Source organism: Micropterus dolomieu, linkage group LG11 (assembly GCF_021292245.1).
Source record: "Micropterus dolomieu isolate WLL.071019.BEF.003 ecotype Adirondacks linkage group LG11, ASM2129224v1, whole genome shotgun sequence".
NCBI lineage: Eukaryota > Metazoa > Chordata > Actinopteri > Centrarchiformes > Centrarchidae > Micropterus > Micropterus dolomieu.
Window position 1 is genome coordinate 11229673 of NC_060160.1, and position 20246 is coordinate 11249918.

General features: G+C 39.2%; 3 protein-coding genes and 1 long non-coding RNA gene across 13 annotated transcripts in view; 3 read left to right on the forward strand and 1 right to left on the reverse strand.

Moving 5' to 3' along the window:
* pttg1ipa (PTTG1 interacting protein a) overlaps positions 1-3167 on the forward strand; it is a 7097-nt gene extending 3930 nt beyond the window's left edge. The window contains exons 5-7 of the mRNA XM_046061775.1: positions 1432-1497; positions 1897-1943; positions 2602-3167. Of these exons, the coding sequence (XP_045917731.1) occupies positions 1432-1497; positions 1897-1943; positions 2602-2639 (151 nt within the window). The 3' untranslated portion in view covers positions 2640-3167. The remainder of the gene's footprint in view (positions 1-1431; positions 1498-1896; positions 1944-2601) is intronic.
* The window catches only part of LOC123978528, an 8109-nt gene extending 2238 nt beyond the window's left edge, over positions 1-5871 (reverse strand). The window contains exons 1-3 of one of the 2 annotated variants that reach the window (XR_006826996.1): positions 5427-5871; positions 4417-4516; positions 1403-1466 (exon numbers count right to left, since the gene is read on the reverse strand). This is a non-coding gene — a long non-coding RNA (uncharacterized LOC123978528). Of the gene's footprint in view, positions 1-1402; positions 1467-4416; positions 4553-5426 lie in introns of both variants that reach the window. The other variant, XR_006826997.1, reaches the window with a different exon arrangement.
* On the forward strand, positions 4520-8591 carry sumo3a (small ubiquitin like modifier 3a). Of its 2 annotated transcripts, none has more exons than XM_046061778.1 (4): positions 4520-4673; positions 5585-5713; positions 5843-5914; positions 6062-8591. In XM_046061778.1, the coding sequence occupies exons 1-4, from the start codon at positions 4653-4655 to the stop codon at positions 6122-6124; spliced, it is 285 nt and encodes a 94-aa protein (XP_045917734.1). In that variant the 5' UTR covers positions 4520-4652; the 3' UTR covers positions 6125-8591. The 2 variants fall into 2 exon arrangements, with proteins under 2 accessions (XP_045917734.1, XP_045917735.1); XM_046061779.1 differs by lacking the exon at positions 4520-4673 and adding an exon at positions 4956-5048.
* A 2016-nt stretch (positions 8592-10607) lies between these two features.
* On the forward strand, positions 10608-19914 carry LOC123978522 (thrombospondin-type laminin G domain and EAR repeat-containing protein-like). Of its 8 annotated transcripts, none has more exons than XM_046061771.1 (15): positions 10608-10771; positions 12044-12100; positions 12253-12293; positions 13588-13811; positions 14221-14594; positions 15003-15093; positions 15204-15360; positions 15501-15632; positions 15723-15793; positions 16259-16420; positions 16531-16738; positions 16853-17085; positions 18226-18404; positions 18546-18647; positions 18870-19914. In XM_046061771.1, exons 4-15 carry the CDS (start codon positions 13653-13655, stop codon positions 19021-19023), a joined length of 2022 nt encoding a protein of 673 aa, XP_045917727.1. In that variant the 5' UTR covers positions 10608-10771; positions 12044-12100; positions 12253-12293; positions 13588-13652; the 3' UTR covers positions 19024-19914. The 8 variants fall into 8 exon arrangements, with proteins under 8 accessions (XP_045917727.1, XP_045917721.1, XP_045917724.1 ...); XM_046061768.1 differs by lacking the exon at positions 10608-10771 and adding exons at positions 10797-11065; positions 13053-13145 and having other exon boundaries at positions 12044-12293; XM_046061770.1 differs by lacking the exon at positions 10608-10771 and adding an exon at positions 10797-11065 and having other exon boundaries at positions 12233-12293.
* The last annotated feature ends 332 nt before the right edge of the window (positions 19915-20246 follow it).

The following is a 20246-nucleotide window of genomic DNA, read 5'->3' on the forward strand; positions in this document are numbered from 1 at the left end:
AGCGGCGCCAGCCGAACAGGTAACAGGCAGGACAGGCAGAGGGCTAGCGGCGCTAGCCAAACCGATAACAGGCAGGACAGGCGGAGGGCTAGCGGCGCTAGCCGAGCAGGATACAGGCAGGACAGGCGGAGGGCTAGCGGCACTAGCCGGGCAGGACAGAAGGATGCTTCCAAACCTGCAACTAGCTGGCCGAGAACAAGTCCTTTGAGGGCTAGCCGGCCGGGGAGATGACGGCCGGACGCTAGCTGGCAGCCTGTTAGCTTGCTCATGGCTAACAGGTAGAGGAACTGGTGTTGACTTTGCTTGGGAATCGGCTGAGGTGTGGAGGAAGTCCAACACCCACTTAGGAAAGGAGTTGGCCGCTCCTGGATTTGCAGCCAACTTTGTTCGGGTGAGGGACACGATAGCCTCCTTGTGGCTAACATGACTAGCCCCATACCACATGTTCCTCAGCACCATAAGCTCCCGGCACAGATCAAGAAGTTCCTCGGACATGGTGTCCGCTGGGCTCTTAATTGGTCCGGTCATTCTGTCACGATCGTGGTGCGTTTGGGTTCTCCAACCTGCCTCCACACCACGATCGTGACAAGTATAGGAAAAATCGGTTATCGGTTATAGTCAGCAATTTTCAAGCTTCTGTTTATTAGACTTGAAGAGGCATGAACAAAATAATAATATACACAATCAAAATGGAATAACAAAAACAAAAATTGTTAATATTTTAAAATTATGACTTTTCTTGATTGTGTATTTGAATGTGATTTTCTCCAAAATCACACATTTCATGAGAAGTAGAAATGAATCTACAGTAAATGTTTTAACTTCTTAGATGTGTATCAGGTTTTGTGGTTAATCTGGTTCCGATCCTATCTCTCTCACTGCACCCCTTTCATTTATTTTTTAAAAATACCTGTCTTATCCTCTGAGGTACGCATGCATGTACAGCAGGTTGTTCTAAGTGGTTTGTGATGTTGTTTTCTGACAGGAAGAATCTACAAGAACAAATACAACCACCCGATCAACACATTTAGGTTTTATGTTACTTATATTTATGATTAGGTATCAGTCTAAAAATCCCTGTGCCTATGCATTATGTTAGAAATGGTTAGGTGTGGTTAAGGCCAGAGTAAGAACATACTGTAGGATAACTACCTTTGTCACTCTGTCATGTGACTTCATATTTTTCTGTCTGGAACTTTATTCATTACAAGATGATGTCATGTGATCACGATCAGTGTGCACTATGTGGGGCAATTTAAGTCTAATCATGTGAAGATAAAATGACATGACAAGCTTTACATTTCTGCCTGCTCAGGCGTCGTTACCTTCAGGTCTCTACACTCAAAACACACACAAACACATACTGCGTACTTTTCCTATGACCTATCTAACAATAACTTACTTAACTTTGGTCTTGTGTTTGTGTGTCAGATCCAAGAGGTTTGAGGCCAAGATGCAGAGGACGGCTGATAAGTTGAAAACCAAGCAGGAAGAAAGGTCAGAAAAAATGTTCTTTGAATGTGACATTTTACTGGTTTATCAACACCAGGACTACACAACACAAGAGCAGTTTCTTCCTGCATAGTTTCGTCCCCCATAAACAAAAACCTCACTTCCTCACCCATGCTGTTTTGCCCTGATGTGCATACTCTCAACGTGTAGATTTGTCTCACGGTTTACAATCATACCAGCTGCTCCTGTTGCACTGAGGTCTTAGTCTACATACAGTAGGTTTCTAACAAAAAAAAGCAACACCAATGAAGGACAAATGCACATGTCAAATTCTTACCAGCCCAAACTGGTTTGTGGCGACATAGCTTTTGGGAGCGTTTGCTTATGTGAAAACATGTTATCAAGTCTTTGTGTGGCTCAGAAGAGAATGTTTTGTCTTTACAGGAAGGCAGAGATGAAACAGAGACATGAGGAAATCAGGAAGAAATATGGTGAGCTCTCTCACTTGCTGACACATTTTCATCACTTCTCTCTTTCCTATACATGTGAATATACTACATAGTGTGGGTATGTCTTTCTGTTTCTTTTGAAAAGTGTTTTGCTAAGAGTTAAATGAGAAGAATTATATTACTTTCCTGCTTGTACAGTAAATACAAAGCTACTGCCAGCAACCATTAACCTTAAAGCTCATGATTAAGACATTACATCTTGCTTATTTAATCCGTACAAAAAACTAAATATAAAAACGTAATGTTGTGGTGTTAGGGAGAGTTTTATGGCAGACTATTTAGGTTATTGGCCAGGTGCAGTAACTTCCTGTAGGCTCCACTGGTTGCCTGTCAACCTCATAGTGACTGTTAAACATTTCACACTTATTTTTTTGCAATATAATGCATTAATTAGTGCATTTTAGACATGCTGGTAGGTGGATTTTGTTACTTTCACATAGTCAGGCTAGCTGTTTCCCCTTGTTTCCAGTGATTGTGCTAAGCTAAGCTACCAGCTGCTAATGGTAGCTTAATGACAGACACGAGAGTAGTATCAAACCTCTCATCTAAGTCTCAGCAAAAAGCGCATGTATTCCCCCAAATCTCAAACTATTCTTAGAAATCAATACATGACTTTACTGACTGCTTTATGTCTCCTCAGGTCTAAGTGGGCAAAATCAGTACTCCAAATTTGCATGAGAGGATCTGTGAACTGAGATTCACACTATGACCCTTCTTCTATAGTAGTCTATCCTGTGGCTCATATAGCATCAGTCTACTTATACTATTTATTAGGTTAAGTCTTGAGTTTAATTGGACAGAATGGAAATAATCCAGTTTGTTTATCAAAAAAGTATTTTCTTTTGCTTTAGAAAATTTGTTGCATCTGAATTTCCAGATTCTGTCTGTTTTGCTTCTCTTGGTTGCTGTTAATTTAGAGATATAGTCAGAAATGATAATCTACTTTTGTACTTGTTGGAGGTCAATTTTCTTGTTATTGCTGCATGCTTCACTGACAGATTGGTTTTTACATATTAGGTTTAGAAAATATTTTCATACTATGAAGTCAATATTAAATCTTCACCCTTGCACACTGAATTTATAAAGTAATCATTAACTTAAGTTAAATGTTTTGATCCTGAAGTTGGACTGAAGTTTGCCAAACCATAGACTGTATATCCTGTAAAGACACATAAGCATAATAAAAGCGACTGGACTTTTAATGAATTCCTTCAGTGGCAGTGGACTTTTATTGTTTGTGTTTTGACTGCATTGTGCTTTTATAAAAACTACAACTTATGCCTTATATTCAGTGTCTCGAGTTATTAAAAAGTGAATGTTGATTGAACTGTAGTGGTTCTCCTGCAGTATAGCCTATAGTACTTCACTTGAAAAGTTTAAATGCTCAAAACACCTCACCAAAGCCCTTTAGAGGCTAAAGTCTGACATCTGCTGTGTGAGGTAAAGAACATTTTCATATCATTAGGATAAGGAAACTCAATGATGCTATTTATCCATAGTATAAATTAATAATAATATAATATATAATAAATCATGTTAATAATGGGTTAAGGAATTTTATATTTGACATTGCTGGATTAATTTGTATTTTTGTAAAGAGGCAATTTTTGGAAATGAATTAAGTCCAGTGACTTGGAAATTTTGGTGAACCAGTAAAGTGATTTAAAAAAAATAACTTTATTGTTGACATTAATGTTATATAAATTACTTTGATATGATTATAGACAGGCTTTTGAAAGGTTAACAGATTTCAAAAGAATATAGTTTTTCAATAAAAAACCACATTATATAATCATTTTATGTAATGGTTATTTCAAATTACTATATGGCACAAGCCACCAGCTTCAGGGTAAAATAGGTATTCCCCAAGGTTATCCAATCAGTCTGCTTTTTTTATTACCACAAATACGGACACTCAGAAGTATTAATTCAATGGTATTAAGATATTGACAACAGAACTAAAGTAAATCATAAGAAATCTCCGAAATTAGAAAGGCAATGAGCTGTCTCAAACAATGTTATTTGCTATGAGAATGTCCTAAATACTTTTTTATACCCTTCTATTTCAATTTGAAAACAGAAAAAACAGCATAATCTCTTGCCATGACCTGTTAAAAAGGCACAGTTGGTAACATCTGAGTGGAATACAAGAGGTTGCCAAACTGCATGAGCCATTAAAATAATAGATTTTTGTGTATGTGTGTGTATGTGTGTGTGTGTGTGTGTGTGTGTGTGTGTGTGTAGTTTCTGTGGGTGCCTATAATATAGTTTAAAAGTCATACAGAAATTTTAGATTTTACAAAAATATGTTGTACAAGCAACTCTTATTGACATCACATAGGCTATTATGATTTATTTTTGTGATTTAATTCAGTGTAATTTATAGGTGTGTGTGAATATTCACAAGTCAAAGACATGCACTAACTTGGTGTGCAGAGTATTCAGAGTATATTACCTTCATGGGTTCTTCAGTTCGCGTGATCGAGTATTTTGCATATGTGCGCGCTCCCGCGTCCGCGCTCCCGCCTCCAAAGGTCACGTGGTCCTCTCCGAACCTATCGTTTATTTTTAACAGCGGTCCAAAGCGCGCACTCGTCAGCGGAGGAGAAGAGAGGACAGAAGGCGCCAGAAAGACAAATAAAGCCCAATTAGCCGGTAATTCTGAAAGCCTGCACACAAAATACAGCCAGGATGTCAGAGGAAAAGCCAAAGGTAAGATATTAATATTTAAAGAGCTGTGGACTTGTAGTGATGGCTCAGTCGATCTCCTGCCAAACCATTTCTCAGATGTGCAATCTAAAATGGCCTGGTTTGCACGTTTCTCTGAATCGGCGCAGTGTTTGTTTGCAAATGAATGAGCACCCGCACAGCAATATTTACAGGTATATGCACTTATACAACGCTCTATAGATGGAAATAGCTGAGGCTATGGGCTACTAACTCGAGTCTCGAATATTGTGAGCAGAAATACCAATTACACCATGATTGTCATTTGCGGATTTTTTTCTTTGTCGAAACGGGACCACGTTATGTCCGCAACGCCGCAAATGCCGCAACAGCAGCAGCGACAAAAGAACACTAATGGAGGTGACGCAGTCCTGTAAAAACCAATGTAGCCGCGCTAGTCGTGTTGTTTTTTTAACACATATGTGCTTGTTTGGCCACTGTACAACAAAACAAAACTGCTAGCAGCGTTAGCCGGCAGCTAAACACAGCATCGGTTATAGGAGCTGGCGTGCCAACCAGCTAGCCCGGAGCTAACATGCTAACGTTAGCGTCTGTGACTGAGGCAACATATTGTAGCCTACCTGAATTATAATTACTGATATACGTTTGGTTTTTGGTTAAAATGTCTTCAAAATGATGTAACCATATCCCTTCAGCAGACATCGTGATCGAACTTTGATGTTGTGAAGTTTCTTTTAAAGTTGCAAGCTATATGTAGCTTACAGTCTGGTAACTTACCGTTAGCTTGGCTTGTATTAGTCTTATGATGGCGGTGCTCTTTCCTGTGGTGCATCTGTGACCCTAGTGTAATGTTACGACCTGTTATATGTTATGTGATATCTCTGTTACCTGTAACCTGCTGGTCTACCGGATGTTAAACATTTTTGTTTCTACAGGAGGGAGTAAAGACTGAGAACGATCACATCAACCTCAAGGTTGCCGGGCAAGATGGGTCGGTGGTCCAGTTCAAAATCAAAAGACACACACCTCTCAGCAAACTAATGAAGGCGTACTGTGAACGGCAGGTGAGCTGAAAGCCTGAATCACCGCTTTTAAAACCCTTCCTGCAACACCATACAATTACTTAATTTGCTGTAAGACGTTGTTCAACCTCCCTGTTAGTTGCCCATCTTCGTGTCTATTTGCCCCTGCAGGGTCTCGCAATAAGGCAGATCAGGTTCAGGTTTGATGGCCAGCCTATCAATGAGACGGATACACCTGCACAGGTGAGATATTATGCTCTTTTCCCCATTGTATTATTTTTATTAAAACCTCCACTGAAATCTTTTTACATGATGTTTGCATGATCATGTGTGTGCTCAGTTAATGTTTATAACCACTAACTGGGACTTCTTTCACTCTGCTCCTCTAAGCTGGAGATGGAAGATGAAGACACCATAGATGTATTCCAGCAGCAGACGGGTGGGCACTGCTAAGCCCCCCCACCTCATTGATGGCCACTCTCAGACCACGCCCCTCAGCCACTGTCACTGTCCCTCCCCTCCCCAGTGCTCCTCTCAGCCTATTATTATTATCGTTATTATTTCTTAAGTTTAAATATGTCTGTCATGGTTTTTCGTCAGGGGGGTGTGTGTGTGTGTGTGTGTAGGGGGGGGGGGCTCCTCATCTGTTTATGTACTGTGTCGGCCAGGACTGAACTTTTGTGCGTGTCAACAGTCTCTCTGCTGGCCAATCAGGACAACCTTTCCTTCTGGCACTGCAGGCTTGTGATTGGACCAACAGCACATCACTGCTGTTCCTGGTTTTGTCAGTGCTTCTCATTCACTCTCCAGTGAAAGCTTAGTATTCAGTAGTTTGTCACGTTTGTCATCCATTGGGGGATCGAATGTGAGGCTCTGCAAGTTTTTGTCCGGGGGTCACAGTCAGTAGGCATGAAAATGTTTTGAAGTGGAAGCACTATCTGAACTTAATACACACCCGCCTTCCATTTCACTTCGCTTTCTTGTGTTTTTTGCCTAAATGGTGACTCCTGCTCTTCTGTCAAAATGGTATTTTAATTCTATCTGCATTTTAGGTGCTTTTGCTGAAGAGCTCTGCAATGTTTTTGTATGTTTTCCTGTTTTATTTTATTTTTTCTTTTATGAAATGACACCCGGGGGGGCTTGTTGATTTTTTTTTTTATTTTTATTTTTTTTTTTATTTTTTTTCTGTACAGAAGTATCAGAGTGGATGTTAAGATAAATGTTGTGCGGCTTGGACCAATACTCCAAAGACCAAACTTCGGTTTCATATTTAATGTACTTGGATCACTCTCAAAGCAAAACAGCAAGGTCAAAACTGTTACATTTTAAGGGAGTTTGTATTTCATTAATGTTATTAGCTTATTTGACTTATACTAATTGAGAGAGGTTCTCTATGGGTATCTGTGGTACATAACTTTTACTTTCCCTATTTTCTGATGAAGTGGGCCAGTGGCTAGTCCCTATGGTATTCTTACAAACAGCTCTGCTTGTGGGTTTTACATTTGTGTGTGAGTGGGAGGGAGGGGGAAGGAAGGTCGTTCCACAGTATTGTTCGGAGGTCAGGTGTCTTATCTTTGTATAGGCTGGCTGATTGTAGATGAAGAGGAGCAGCTTTCAGTTTGCGCAAGGATATCCAACAAAAGTCAGTATCTCTTTGTTAACACATTTTGAAGACTCTTCACTGTTGAGCTGTTTCTTTTGTGTGTAAAAGGCAGCAGTTGCAGGCAGTTTGTTTAAAAAAAAAAAACAAAACCTGACTGCGGGGTTGCAAGCAGTGAAGATATCCCAATGTGGTGAGGGGTGTCTCCAATATTTTACAGTTTCTGAGAAGGATGCATGCAGTTTGTTGCATATCAGGAGGGAGGCCAACCAATGGAGTGTTCTGTACCCACAGGTACAGGGCCCCGTTCTTCGTACACGGATGACAGTTGGGTTGATGAAAATATATCTGCTGTTGAAGCAAAGTCCTTATGCTCAAAACCTGATAAAGCGCAAGCTTATTCAGAGTAAGTTGGATCATAACAGCCCTTTTTATGTTTACCTATTTTTAATAATTTTCGGACAGGGCGGCGACTTTTTTATTTTTTTTTGGGAGGCACCAATCAGTGGGTATTGTCATAACCGAACAGGGTTTGAGTTGAGTAGTAAAAAGTACAAAATGAATCCATTATGTTTGTTGCGGTATGAAGCACTGTTACTTAAACATTAGCAATAGATATTAAACTCTTGTTTTAAGAGGTATCATAAATGATGCAATATGGGCTACAGTTGTAATTGGCCTCAAGAATGTGTCTCCCATATGCTCCCATAGCCTTAAATGTAGTTCTCAGCCACAGTAGGAGGCTGCTGTCATTTTTAAATGGTAATTAAATTGTAGTCTACATGTTTTTCAGCTGTATTTTTGTATCATTCATAAAATAAAAACAGTCAAATACAATACTTTAACATTTATGATTGAATATATGACGGACATTTTCAAAAGGCTTTACTACTTTGCTGCCACCTGCTGTGTGAAATATTCACTAATTTCCACTCTGGCCCCAGTGAATATAAAATGATGTCTGAAGACTGCCCAATTCTCAAGCATTCGAGGAAGTTGTGTGGCACAGATGCTAAATCAGTGTGGGGTTACTCTTGGAAGACATGCCTCTGCACAAGCCAATCACAAGTAGCAACTGTTTCAACTTCCCTGTCTTAAAAAAATAAGAGCACAGTTATCAAGACCAACAAACCAGCTTCCCACTTGCATTTAAAGAACTGCGTTAGCTGAACAAAGATCTCTGGCTAACATACAAGTTGAATAATGTTATGTACGAAGAACAGGGCCCCGGTTTTGTCATGTTATTTGTTTCTCTACTGATTTGTACATTATTTGTGGTCTTTTACTACTGTATACAATAAATATAGTTTGGTACTCAGATTTGCCGTTGTGTGCATCATTCATTTATATTTGTATATTCCAAAATGGGTAATGTAGCAACATGTTTATTTTAATGCTTTACAATTACCCCTTGGGGTATGTTTAGGATGTGGAGGGAGAGGGAAAAAAAATACATCTATATTTTACATTTTATCATGTGACCTTGTTCTCCAAACCTTTAACCTCACTGCTGCCTGGTATACTGTACATTTTGTCCCTTGTGAGAACATTACCGACATTGAATTATATATAGTTGGTGTGTGGTTCATGTGGATGGACATGTGGCTTGAAGAAAATTGACAGCTAGGTGGTGCCGGTGAACTGTGACAATCTAACACCTGTCTGCTTTGGTTTATTTTCTGTTATAAAACAACCTACACATAACACGCTTGTCCAAATATTCACCAAAATAAAAACCAAAGATTAAATCTGGCATGAAACATACACAAGACACAATATGGAACAAAAAAAAAAAAACAACAAAACAAAGTTGCTGGATAAAAATGCAAAAAGTTAAAAATCCTGCAACACAAATGAACTTTTGACTTCACTTTGAGAGACAAAGGATCACAAATTTAAATGTAGCAAGTTAAAAAATACTTTGGTATATTAAACCAAGTGTGATAATTATTTCAAAGAGCGTATCAACTTCCAGGGTATGCTTTATCACCTGATGCCTGATTTAGACCCTTAGATCTTAGATCTCATCTGATACACTGACTGAATGGCCACATTCAGCACAGCTGGAACAGTGATAAGACTAATAGCAGCAGTTGATGAATCAAACCAGGAATAAGGAAAAGCATGTGCTTGAGAGGACAATCTACATTAACTTTTCTGCATCCAAACAGGTCCTTCTGAAACCGCACAGGAGAGTGCATCTATGACATGCCTGGAGGGAACAACGATTCATGAATGGATAGGGGAGAATTGCAGAGCTTATATCTTGTATCTTTGTGCAGTCTATGATCGTAATATGGGCGAGGAAAACAGAGACAGAGTGCATTTGCCTTGTAAATGTGCTGGGTCTGTGTATGAGAGGATTCAGAGAGATCTGACGCAAGCCGAGATGCCAACGTCTCTTCAAACACAGTCTGATAATTTGCCTATAGTTGCACAATGACCCAGGCTCGAATAGATTTTAGAAAATGATTCTATCAAGTTATTTGAAGTGTTTTTAAAGTATTGGGTGACTCCGGATAATCAAAACTTCCCCAGAGATTGCTGGGAAAGTCGATTTGAAAAGTTCCAAATTCCTGTGATTTACCCAATTAAAGCAGGTTAAAATCCAAGTAGGCTATTGATTGCAAATACTATTTGAAGGCCATCTTGGTACTCTGTCATTGCAGTTTTTGCCTAATTTCACTGTCCTGAGACTTCTTCACATTTTCAACAAGTAATATTTGCAGATCTTTTAGAAAGACATCCTGGATTGAGACTTTAATATCACAGCTGGATTCATGCACAAGGCCACCTGGGTTTCTCAGATCATAAACTATGGGATAATAGCTAATATGATAATAGCACAGCTCATATCCATCTAATGGACCAAATATCACATATGTGCTGTTGTTGTTTTTAGGTTGCCTTTTAATTAAAAAGAGTCTTTTCATGTAGGCCTATACTAGTATTGTAGTAGCCTACTCGAGACCCGTCTGTCTTTTTGATGGTCTCGGTCTTGTCTCCAACTCGACCGCATTTGTACTGCGCCGTCTTGTCTTGGTCTCGAACATAGAGAACTCGGGATTTAATTTGAAGACCAGTCAAGACCACAACTTTGGGAATATCAATAAATTGCTTTTGCATTGTCTGATTTATTTGTTAACATCCTTACTTTGACTGGATATAAAACTTTTTACTTCAAATGCAATCAATAATACCCTACTAATTAAAAATGCGTTGTTACCGTTAACGGTACCGTCACCACCTCCTGGCCCCCTTCACATGCACTCCAAGAAGTGAATTAGGGAGACAGGAGAAGGTGTGGCTGTCTGGGAGCAGGATATGTTAGCAAAATCTAACATTTAGCTATCTAAACTAACGTTATAAGGATTAATCTTTCAAACAGCGTCCAGAAGAAAACACACACCAGTCTGTAAATTCTGCAATGCAACCTTAGGGAGACTGCTGTGACCAGTTAGTAACTTTAACTGCCACTTAGAAAGAAAGCATAAAGAAAGGTATGCTTTGTGTATGTGACGTTAGCAGAGCTAGCAAGCTGACGTATGTATAGGCTACTGTATGTTTCAGGGCACTAATTCCAGTTGCTTGCTATGGTTGCTTGCCAGTTGTTTGCCACCTAGCCAGGTGCACTTGCTACCTAACTAATTTAGTTGACATATTGAGCGAAGTAGCTAATGCAGTTAGTTTTTTAGAGACTGAGGACAGGGCACGTAGTGACAACTTGTTCCTACAACTTGATACATTTTTGCTTCTGATAAACAATGAAGAGACATGCCACATACAGCAAATGTGTAAGTTAAGTTACATTACCGTTAGCTACTTGTCAGCTGCATACAGCTCCCAACATTTAAAGCTATACGCTCCGTTGGACTGCTCTCTTACAAGCAAGCACGAGCTAGCCTAGAGATGTGACAGCACCTCCACTTCTATGAAAAATGTATTAGTTTCTCTGTATGGATACTTGTACAGATTTTATCATAATAGTTTTGAATGTTCTACCTCAGATTTGTAAAGTGATCCGCTGTTTGGCATCAACTGTTTGTTCTGACCATAAAGAATAGTTTAAAACCACAATTTTGGCCATATCGCCCAGCTCTAGTGTTAAATGGATGGTAAACATGGAAAAGGAGCATTGAATAACATGACACTAACACATAACACTAGAATATACCATTACATAAAAATTTTGTTTACTTGTCAGAGTCTTTCTGTGTGTGTGTCTTACATGAGCATGCACACACACATTGATGTAATGCGTTCCCTAGCCCCTTACCCTAACCATAACCCTTACCCTACCCCTAACCATAACCTAATTGTAACCTGAAGCCTAAAACCAAGTCTTAACCCTCAAACAGCCGTTTAAACCTGTAGGGTCCATCATTTCGGTCCCCACCAAGCTTGTCGGCTCCCACAAGTATAGTATATACAGGTTTTTGGACCCCCCCCCCCCCCCACCACCACACACACACACACACACACACACACACACACACACACACACACACATACACACACACATACACACACGGTGGTGTAGCTCATCCCTCTGGCAGGTCTGTGTCATCAGAGGCAGTTGAGGGAGGATGTGTGAGTGACAGGCTGGTTTGCATGGCTGTGGTGTTTAAATAGAGCTGCAGGTGCAGGATTCTCCACACAGATGAATGGATTTCTCTTCAAGCACAGAGCTCTGGGACTGTCTACTTGTACTATTTACATACATGTGAATCTGAGGTATGATTTTCAACGGATTTGTTGATACTTTTCTTTAGAGTTGGAAGATCTGAAAATGTTCACTTGCATCAATATGAAGAATACACAGTCATCTGGTATGTATCGCCACTTACGATAGAGACAGAGGGAGAAATACCTAGAGAAATACCTTCAACATGGACACATTTGTACCAGCTAGCAACTGAACCAAACAGTCTTTTGCGATGACATCACTGATATTTGTGCAGTTCCTTCTCTTGGGGTTAAGGATCATTGACACCACCACAAACACATGGAGACACTGTACAGGTATTGTACCATTTTATTCTATTTTCCCTCTCCCAACCTCAGATTTACAGCTCATTTCAATGCATCTGTTTCTGGTTCAGTTAATGATTATTCACTGAATGGTTTACAGTTTCTAATAAAAACCTGGGAAACCCCTCCAGCTAAAATTCTTTTAGATAATTCCAACTGTCTATGTCTGCTTACAGTGCAGCGGGAGTGTTTGAGTGTGTAGTATATTAACTTAAATTAACTCCCACAAACAAGTACAGACATTGGATGTGGTTAGGATTCCACAACAATCCAATAGACATCAGAATACCAGGACGAACAGGGTGAATGTTTACATGATGTCTCATCAATTTCAGTAATATTCTCGCTTAATAACAACCTTCCAAAAACCTCCTATAGCTCCAACGCCACCCAGGGCTAATTCTCACACACCGGGGTGGGGCAGAAACTCAAGCGTGCTATGACATTAATTGATTTATTAATTTATAGCAGTTGTTCCCAACCTTATTTGTCCCCTTAAAACAAAGCTATGTCTACTTGTTTACTACTTATTAACCCATGAGCAATGGTGATCAGATCCTTTACTGAAGTAAAATTACTGATACCACACTGTAAAAGATATTTTCTCAATGAATCGATTGATTGCTTGAACAAAATTATCCAGAGCCCAAAGAGACAGCTTCACAATGCTTGTTTTGTCCAACCAACAGCTGAAAATTCAAAATTATTAAACAGTATTACAAAAATTAACATGTTAACAATAATTATCAGAAAAAGCAGCAAATTGTCGTAGCTGAAACAATGAAATGTTGAAGAAAAAGTATGGCAATCGACTAATTGTTTCAGCTCTACTTGTACATACTGGTGAGTATTTTGATTGATAACAAGGCATCATAAAAAAGTCTTAATTCGTAAAGTAGCTAAAGCTTTAGAAAAATGTACAATTTTTACCTCTGAAATGTAAGAGTAAACGTATAGTAGCATGAAAAGAAAATACTCAAAGTGCAAGTACCTAAAAATTGTATTTAAGTACAATACTTGAGTAACTGCACTTACTTACATTCAGTTGATATCTGTGTGTGAATGTTTCCTTTTCCAGTTAGTTTGAATATTATTTTTAGAAACATGTAGAAAAGTCTGAACAATTACAAAACATAATTTTGGTTGAAGATAATTCTGTTTTTTTGCAACACCTGTAGGGGTCCTGACCCCAACCCAGCTGGTTTATAGTGTAGCAATGTCTCCATATAAAGGCTTAAGCAGTAAAACAATCTTCCTGACCTCTTTATTTGCTTATTGTTTGCAGATTTGCTCCCTCTGGATCTTCTGTCTTTTGTCCTCGAGAGGGATCCCTCCAAACTTGTACCAGGGATGCACATGAAGCAGGCTGGAGTGGTGAGGGGAGTACATATCTCAAGTCCTCATACCTCCTTGAGCTTTCCCTCCTCCCAGCTGCTGGTGAACTGCGACCTCTTCCCCGAAGAATTCTCCATTGTTGTGACACTAAAAGTCACTCCCATTGCACCCACGGTGAGCATCCACATTTGTCAGAAACAGCCGGTGCTGTAGGCCAGTGGTGGAAGTACAGAAATATTATTAAGTAAAAGTGCTAATTATGCATTAAACTGTAATATATTTTGGGGTTGTACTGTATTCATGCTCTGTAGTTTATAAAATCTTAATCAGAAAAGTAACTGTAACTGTCATAAATGCAGTGAAGTAAAACGTACAATATTTCCCTCTGAAATGTAGTTGAGAAGAAGTAAAAAGTAACTTTATTCAAATAAAGTACAATTAGGGCTGCAGCTAAAAATTATTTTCATTATCAAATTATCTGCAGCTTTAAGTACCTCAAGTTGTACTTAAGTACAGTACTTGAGTAAATGTACTATTTTCCATCCCCGCCAACCACAGTGTGTTTTTCCTGTTTGCCTTTCAGAGAAATGAATACATCTTTTCCTTGATGGGGCCAAAAAAAGAAATGGAGAAAAGAGTGATGGGGGAGAAGGAAGTGAGTAATAAAGGGAACATTTTGGAAAGGAATAAAGAGAGGGGTGTCAGTGGAGAAGAGCAACATAGAGAGAGGGAGAAGGAGAGGCGAGTCAAGAGTAATGAGCAACGTGGACGGATAATCCTGGGACTGAGGTTCTCGAGAAAACGTCTGCACTTCCTTTTTAGAGGTCACGGAGGGGTCGTAGAGCGCAGGGGGTTTCGGGGCAGCCAACTGGCTGATAACCAGTGGCACACTCTGGTGTTGGCCATTGGCAGTCATCATGTCAGGCTCACAGTGGACTGCAGGCCACCACTGGAAATGTAAGTAAATCTTTTTTCTTGTGTGTCTTGAGTTCTTCTGTTCACTGGGTGGGGTACTCTGTCTCCCATCATCCTCCTTTCCTGTTCCCTCTAAATTCCCTTGAGGGAATTAGTAGATCCTTCACCACAATACAATGGCACTGCTCCAAATCTTCACACACCCTGCAGCCATATCATACTGGCCTGACAGTATGTGATAGATGTTTTTTAGTGGAAACTCCCTCTGGTGCATCCAAGGGAGGAATATCAGCCCCTGTACAGTGCCTATAGAATACAATTCCTTCCTCAGTCATAAAAACAGAAGAATGGAGAAGACTACTTTAATTACATAGACATTTAGTTCATTTATAGAAGAAAAACAACTTACCTCAGCTATTAGAAATAATTATGTCTTTTTATGGTAAACAGTGTTCCCTCCAGGCCTTTCCCCTCAGACCTCAACATTCAGGGATCGAGATTCCACATTGGCAGTCGGGGGAGATGGAAAGGCCTGTATTCAGTAAGACTCATATTTCCTCATCACTAACTTTAATAAGAAATAGGCTGCCAACCACTGTTGTATAAAAGAGTCAAATATGTTCCTTCTTATATTTCTATCGCCATGTACAGGGTCTGTTGCGACAGCTGGTTTTGGTGCCAGGTTCGGATGCCACCCATCACATCTGCCCCTCATCGGACCCCCAACTAGCAGTTCTGTCAGTACCGCCACTTCTCTCAGACCTGCCTGTCATGGGGAGGGAGGGTGACGCCCATCTGACTTCGTATGGTAACTTGCAGATGCTTTTTACAAGATGTAAAATACATTATGATGCAAGATATGACGTATGTTTCTCTGGTTCTCTGATTCCATTCTGATTGTTTCTTTGATTGTCTGCTTATCTTTGTATTTTGATCACAAAATGACAGAAACAGAGGAGCGAGTCTCAGTGGGGTTGGAGCGGACATGCTCAGAGCTGCGGCAAGGCCAGCTGTGGTTCGATCCGCTTAGGAAAGGCCTCTACCTCTGCGACGGTACAGTGTGGATCACTGTGCTGGAGGGTAAGAATCCACTCATGAGCAAGTTTTTACCCAGCTTAGGTTGACAAAATAGGTTGGTTTTACAAAATTCGCACCTCTCCATCAACTCAGATCATAAACGACTGGACTATGTGTTGGAACACCAGGTCCTCATCACCAGCTCAGAGACACATGATGTAGAGGTATCCTTCCATTTTGTAAAAATATATATATTTATGTACTGTAAGGAAACCAAAGGCACAAGAGGGGAAAAATATTTTTCTTTAAGTGAATCGTGGAATACCAAGAAAGCTCTATGGGATCACAAGATGATTACTACAATACAAAAAAAACAAATCCACCTTTTTAAAATAATGGTTATTTTAATTTTTATTTGCCTTGAAAAATACTGTAGCCTATAGTTTTACCTCTTCAGGCCATGAAAAATATCACGAGTAGAAAGATAGGGAACAACTGTTCTAGACAAAACTTGTTATTTTCTTCTTCTGTTTCATTTTATGCTTTTTGTAGGTAGAAAGGTTAAAAAGTTTAATCTAGTCAATCTTAGCTGGTTGTGGTCGAGATGCTTTTCAGTTCCACTTTTTGCTGATTAGATTTCTGCGTAAAATCTAGTACTTTTTTCATATTTTTTATCATCCAATCTTCAGGTGTTCCAGGTACCTGGCGTGGGTCTGATGGCTGCTATGGCTCATCGTTCACCAGCCTCTGGCTCTGCTGTGTATCTGTGGAGCCACACGGGTTTCCAGCTCTACCAGAATATCAGCACATATGAAGCTCTGGCTTGGAGACACTTCAGCATGGACAAGAAGGTATGACAAAAAAGGGTGGGTTATGGAATATGAATAACGCACATGTGTACATCCACCTAGTAAGAAATAGTTTTGGAGAGCTGACATTCCCTGTGTTTTCTTCGATCCAGATATATCTGGTGGTGTCTAACTCTGGCGGTGGGCCAGACAAGCATTTTAACAAGGAATCAGAGACAGACTTCTCTGTGATTTTTAAGTGGAGCAAAAGAAGAAAACGGTTTGTGCGGTTCCAGACTCTGCAGACCCACTGTGCACGGGACTGGGAGGCCTTTAACATCAATCAACAAACCTATCTCGCTGTGGCCAATCATAGACAAGGTAAAGACTAAATATCTGTCAAATGACTACCTTTTAACGTGCACGATTCCTGGCGTGACATCAGCAAAATATTAGACTCTGTTCCATTCCCTCTCTTCCTGGCTTGTCTTCCAGGTAATAATAATCACGCCATAGACAGTGTGATATACAAATGGAACAGGTTAACAAAGTCTTTTGAGGTTCACCAGATGCTGCCGACCTCAGGGGCCTACGACTGGGAGTTCTTCACAGTTGGACCGTACCATTTCCTGGTGGTCGCAAATGCCTTTGATGGAGTGTCTACATCTGTAGACTCAGTCATCTACGTTTGGGTCAATGGAAGCTTCCAGGTGTTTCAGACAATTAAGGTATGAGATGAACATAACACAGCAAAAGAAATCCGTAATTGGCCTTAAACATTTGCCTGAAAAGACTAAAAATAATTTCAAATAATTCATATCCTTGATTAAAAAAACTGTTTGGTACCCCACAACAATACAGGGTAAATCTGGAAGGTGTGGGTGGGAGTGATACTTAATAGCACTTTAATGTAGCATTTTGCTGCATGATTTCCATAACATTTATCTTCTCACCAGCTAGGCTTTGATTTCCTCTGATGAGATCTGTATCTTTGAGATGAATATGAAAAACCATCTTGTCTGTACACACAGAAGGAAGGGAATACAAACGGGGAGAGATAAAAGGATAATGAAAGAGAGATGGGAAGCAAGGATCATTTAAGACAGGGCCAAAAATAGAGCGTGTGGTTTGCCATGATTTGCTTGAGCGATTGCAGTGCTTTGACATGTAACTGATAGTGAATCATATATTTGAATCTAGCTACATTTGAGGAGAGAGTGTTGACACATTGATAGTCACATGAGAAACCAAAAGGAGATGATTTAGGGGAACTCCACTGCTGGATATATCATTAAGAACACCTTGGGGCAGGTGGAAATTAATCATGAGTGAAAGTACAGCATTTCCATCTCTATGTTCAAGCAAGCAATAGTTGAAGAAGTAGTCAAGTATTATCAGCTAAAGTAAAAGTGATTATTACACAGAAAATTTGCTTTAAGTGAATTATTATTATATATGAAATTATCAAGTTGTTAACACTGATGCAATAACGTGTAAGTAGCATTTTACTGTTACTGTAGATAATCTGGCCAGTAGTTCCCAATTTAGGGGTCGAGTCCCCTCCAAAAGTTCACAAGATAAATCTAATGGGTCATGAGATGATTAAGGAATCCTGCTACTCAGATATGTATTTATTTTTTTGACTTGAATTATCTTTGGTAATGAGTTTGCTAACAACTCATAGAAACCCGAACCTTGACAGGGGGCCCCAACTAGACATGTTGAAACAATGCATTGGATTTTATGAGTTTATCATATGTTGCTTTTTTTATTTATCTTGATCTGAAAAGTACCTAGAAACTTCAACTGTTTAATAAAGGCAGTAAAGTAAAAGTACCTCAAAATTCTATCTGTCTCTGTCAATACAGACATTCTGTGCCACAGACTGGGAAATGTTTCAGATTGGCAGTAGAGTCTTCTTAGTTGTTGCCAATGGACACAGTCTCGTTGGTAATGGACCAAGTCGATATGCCATCAACTCCACTATCTACGAACTGGACATGAATGGACAGCTGTTTGTCCGCTTCCAGGATATTGTCACCTATAGGTACAGATGTGCAAACACTAAAGTATGCCATGTGCATGTACACAAAGACTAAAGAGATTATGAGAACACGTCTTGTGTAATAACCTGTTTGCTGCCATTTCAATCTCTCGTCATCACCACATACCTTTTCTGTTCCTCCAGTGCAGTGGACTGGGAGTTTTTTAACCTCGGGGAGGAATATTTTCTGGTTGTTGCTAACTCCTTTGACGGAGAATCCTACTCTCTCAACAGCGTTCTCTACAGGTACTGAACTTGTCAACAACACCCCTCTGATAGCCCTCTAACTTAGTGCTGAGACATACACCTACGCTTGTAATGTAGATTTATTTTCCCCCTGTGAACCAGTGAAGTTAACTAGTTTTGACATGTGAGGATTCAGTAGTAGGAACTGGCAAACAGTTAATATTCAAGTCTGGAGAATCAAATACACATTTGATTCGATTCCTTTTCTCTGTTTGTTTTTAGGTGGCAGGGATATGAAGGCTTTGTTCCTGTCCATTGGCTCCCAACGATTGGGTGCAGTGACTGGGAGTTTTTCAACTCTAAAGGAGAATCATATCTGATCTACTCTAGTGCCAAAGCACCTCTTGCAAAAGTGTTCAAGCTGAAAACCTTCTAGGCAAAAAAAAAAAAAAGAGAGAGTGTGCATGTGGCTTTATGTTGTGTGTGTGTGTGTGTGTGTGTGTGTACATGCAATCCTTTGTAAGTGTCTGTATAGAAAAGTGTCTGAAAATGTTTGCAATAGCCTTCTGTTTAAAATGTGTGAGTGTATTTAAGTAAAATACTGTGCCTCTTCGCAATTTTCAGTCAGGGCCGAATGTAAATAGCTCGGAATTGGTGGGTTTAAACAACCTGAACCGGATTTTACAGTCTATTACACAGAAATTGCACATAGTGGTTTTTAAAAAATGATTCTAATATTTCTGATAAAATAAAATTTGACTGTTTTTTGCAAGAAATATTAATTTAAATTGAAATATGATAAAAGGATTTAATATTTCTGTACAAAAATCACATCCTAGGTTATTTTTAAACTGTGTTTTAGTGTAATCATGTAAGGAGATAAAATTGACCAAAAATATTTATAAAATAACAAATAAAAAGAAAATTAAAGGGGCAGTTTGGGATTTTTTTAAGTGGGGCTGTATGAGGTATTTATCAATAATAAGCGAATTACCTGCAGTAAATGGAGTCAGATATTTTGACAGAGATCATTTGTGTGCATTGTCTAAAAGAAATTAATACAACTCAGGGTAGCATCTGTAAGATTTCTATCTTTCTGTAAAAAACATTTAATATTAATAATATTTAACATTTTGTTTAACTGGAGTGTGCGTTCTGTCATGAACTGATTGTTGCTTTTTGCCTCTGATTGCATGACTTATATATAAAAAAGATAGTAATTTATTGAAATTACAATAAACCAGACTTAGTATGTTTATATGTAAGAAACGAGTTGTTTGTGCATTGGTTATGTTCAATTAGAGCTTGTAGGGTAAATAAAAGGATGGCAAAGATAGCCTGGAGGATCAAATGTGCACACGTTTTTATTCCAAATAATTTCGTGGCTAATCAAATATCTGATGGGATCTTTGATTGGTATGCAGACCTGCACACATGGCCGTGGGCACATAACTTTACTGCCAGTCTCTATAAACACTAACAGCCGAAAAACATGTTTTCTCTATAAGACTACAAACCCCATAGACTTCAAGACTAGACTTGTTGGAAATGTAGTTTTTATAACTAGAATTGTTGTTGCTGTAAAAAGAAATGCAACATGATAAAGCATGTTTTTTAATGACTGTATCATTAAGTGATACTAAATAACTATGATTACAA